Source organism: Penaeus japonicus, unplaced genomic scaffold (assembly GCF_977035675.1).
Source record: "Penaeus japonicus unplaced genomic scaffold, GWHDUDI00000001_assembly GWHDUDI00000005, whole genome shotgun sequence".
In the NCBI taxonomy this organism is placed as follows: domain Eukaryota; kingdom Metazoa; phylum Arthropoda; class Malacostraca; order Decapoda; family Penaeidae; genus Penaeus; species Penaeus japonicus.
This window is the reverse complement of record NW_028234407.1, coordinates 24,364,368-24,366,867: the sequence shown is the minus strand read 5'-3', so window position 1 is coordinate 24,366,867 and position 2,500 is coordinate 24,364,368. Positions and strand designations below refer to the sequence as shown.

General features: G+C 39.4%; 1 protein-coding gene across 1 annotated transcript in view; it reads left to right on the top strand.

Moving 5' to 3' along the window:
* Positions 1–2,500, top strand: part of Fife (regulating synaptic membrane exocytosis protein fife) — a gene marked incomplete in the record, with an annotated part of 249,707 nt that overhangs the window by 306 nt on the left and 246,901 nt on the right. The window contains 1 exon segment of the mRNA XM_086536681.1: positions 1–588. This exon segment is cut by the window's left edge and continues 306 nt beyond it. Coding sequence (XP_086392807.1) covers positions 553–588 — 36 coding nt within the window.

Below are 2,500 nucleotides of genomic sequence, written 5' to 3'. Positions count from 1 at the left end.
ATTTACTATATATTATGATATATATGATGTCTCTTTGGGGATTCATTCGTAGAGAGAGTTGGAAAGAGAATTACCATAGAAAACTATTCCTAAAATACAGACGGAATGAAATAGTGAAGGGGAGTCATACTTCTTCTACAAGTGGACATAGTTACAAAAATAAAAATGCAGATTTTGAAAAAGAAATAGGTTAATTCAGAACTTTACGTTCAGGTCTGATTTGAGTGTTTCGTTATACTGAAAAAACAACAACATATATTGTCAATATCACAAATCTGAGTCGTTGTTATTTGTTCTAGTGCTGTGCATATAATCTGAAAATTTATGAAAAGATAAAGACACCATTGTCCACGCCAGTGATAGTGCAGACAAAGGCTTAATCACTCAGATGGACTTCGTGTCATAGTGAAGTTCTCGGGTCTATCAATGTACACGATATGATACGATCAAGAGCAACTAATAACCTTGTGATGACGTCAGACTGCTGCCAACCAATCATAAACACAGTTGATGGTACGTGAGCAGTGATTGGCTGACTCGACCGCTGGAAGGATGCTGCCGACAAATGTGGTGTCGTTTGTCAAAAAGGTAAGGCCAGACTTATGCTTGTTTCTTGGCTTGTAAGTTATTCATATAAGTACAGATGCAAATATGTTGACGAACATATCAATCTATCTATCTGCACACACACACACACATACACACAAGCACGCAAGCACACACAAGCACACAAACACACACACACACACACACACACACACACACACACACACACGAAATTACTTAGCATATGTGATTTCCTCCTTTCCTTTTTAATATCCTCGTCACTAAGCGTCAAAGTTATTATAAAACTTGACGCAAACCGGAAATTAAAAGACTTTGGAAGCAACAAACAAGTTCCAGAGAAATGCCCGGATGTAACAATGGCGGTTCCCTTTTTGCAGTTTTACTTTTATTCCTTTTCGATCGTCCTCTTTCATCTGACTTCTTGGTGTGTCTGTCTTTAATTTCTCATTCTCAGATGCGAAAGCCTTTTAAAGATCTGCCTGTCTTCAACTTTCTCCTTCTCTCTCTCTTTCTCTTTCTTTCAATTTGAATCTTATAAAGCTTCTGCAAGTGCCATGAAGTCTGAAATAATATACTGCTCATTGAAAGGCACAGGAAAGTTTTCCCCTTTCCGTGTGCAATTGCTTAATTTCAACACAAGGAAAACTATTGCAAGATATATGCACAGTGCAATGCATGGGACAGAGATTTTGTAGTAGGGGGAAACTGAGGTGAATCCCTGAGCGCAATTAGAATGGTAAATGATAAAATGATAAAATGATAAAATACAAACAAGGCATGTAAGGGAATGTGAAAAGCGACATTAAATTCGGACGGTTTAAATACGGACACACACATACACATATATATCGACACTGATAGTGGCACAGGCACAGACTCGGACGCGTACACGTACACATGCACGTACACGGACACACACACACACACACACACAACCACACACACACACACACACACACACACACACACACACACACACACAATGATGTATATATAAAAAAACATACCCAACCCCTACATAACCAACATCTAAATTCAATTTAAGTAATACTCTATTCTGACTCACAATATATGACTTATTCACAACTTATTATCACAAAGAAAGAGGAAAAATATTAATGCACTCCCATAAGCTTTCTTTTTAAGATATGATTAAAGAATAAAAGAAGAAGAAGAAGGGGAAAAAACTACGAAGCATTACATGATGGCAAAGGAGACGCCGTGTATAAAAAGGATCCATTTTATATTAAAAAGTCAAGTTTCAAGAGAAAAAAAAAGTTGAAGGGTTTTTCCTATTTTGACAAGGACACAGTTTTTTTTTAAGTGGAGATTCAGGTATATGGAATTCAGGACAACGACTAAGATGTAGAATAAGATCTTAACGTGAGATGCGCTAGGAACAGGCCTTTAAAGACCTCAACATAGATAGCGGGGAATGATAACGATAACTTGGGAACCTGATGTTATATGATAGGAAGCTAATAACAGTAAAATCCAGTGGTTCTGCAATTAGTAGAAGGAGACTGAAAGAGCGAAAGAGAGAGAGGTGGGGAGAGAAAAGGAGGTGCAGCAATCGCAAGAGAGAGAGAGAGAGAGAGAGAGAGAGAGAGAGAGAGAGAGAGAGAGAGAGAGAGAGAGAGAGAGAGAGAGAGAGAGAGAGAGAGAGAGAGAGAGAGAGAGAGAGAGAGAGACAGAGGGGGAGAGGGAAAAAGAGAGAGAGAGAGAGAGAGGAGAGAGAGAGAAGCGAGAGATAGAGAGAGAGAGGCGAGAGATAGAGAGAGAAGACAGAGAGAGAGAGAGAGAGAGCGAGAGAGAGAGAGAGAGGAAAGAGAGAGAGACGAGAGAGAGAGAGAGAGAGAAGAGAGAGAGAGAGAGAGAGAGAAGAGAGAGAGAGAGAGAGAGAGAGAGAGAGAGAGAGAGAGAGAGAGAGAGA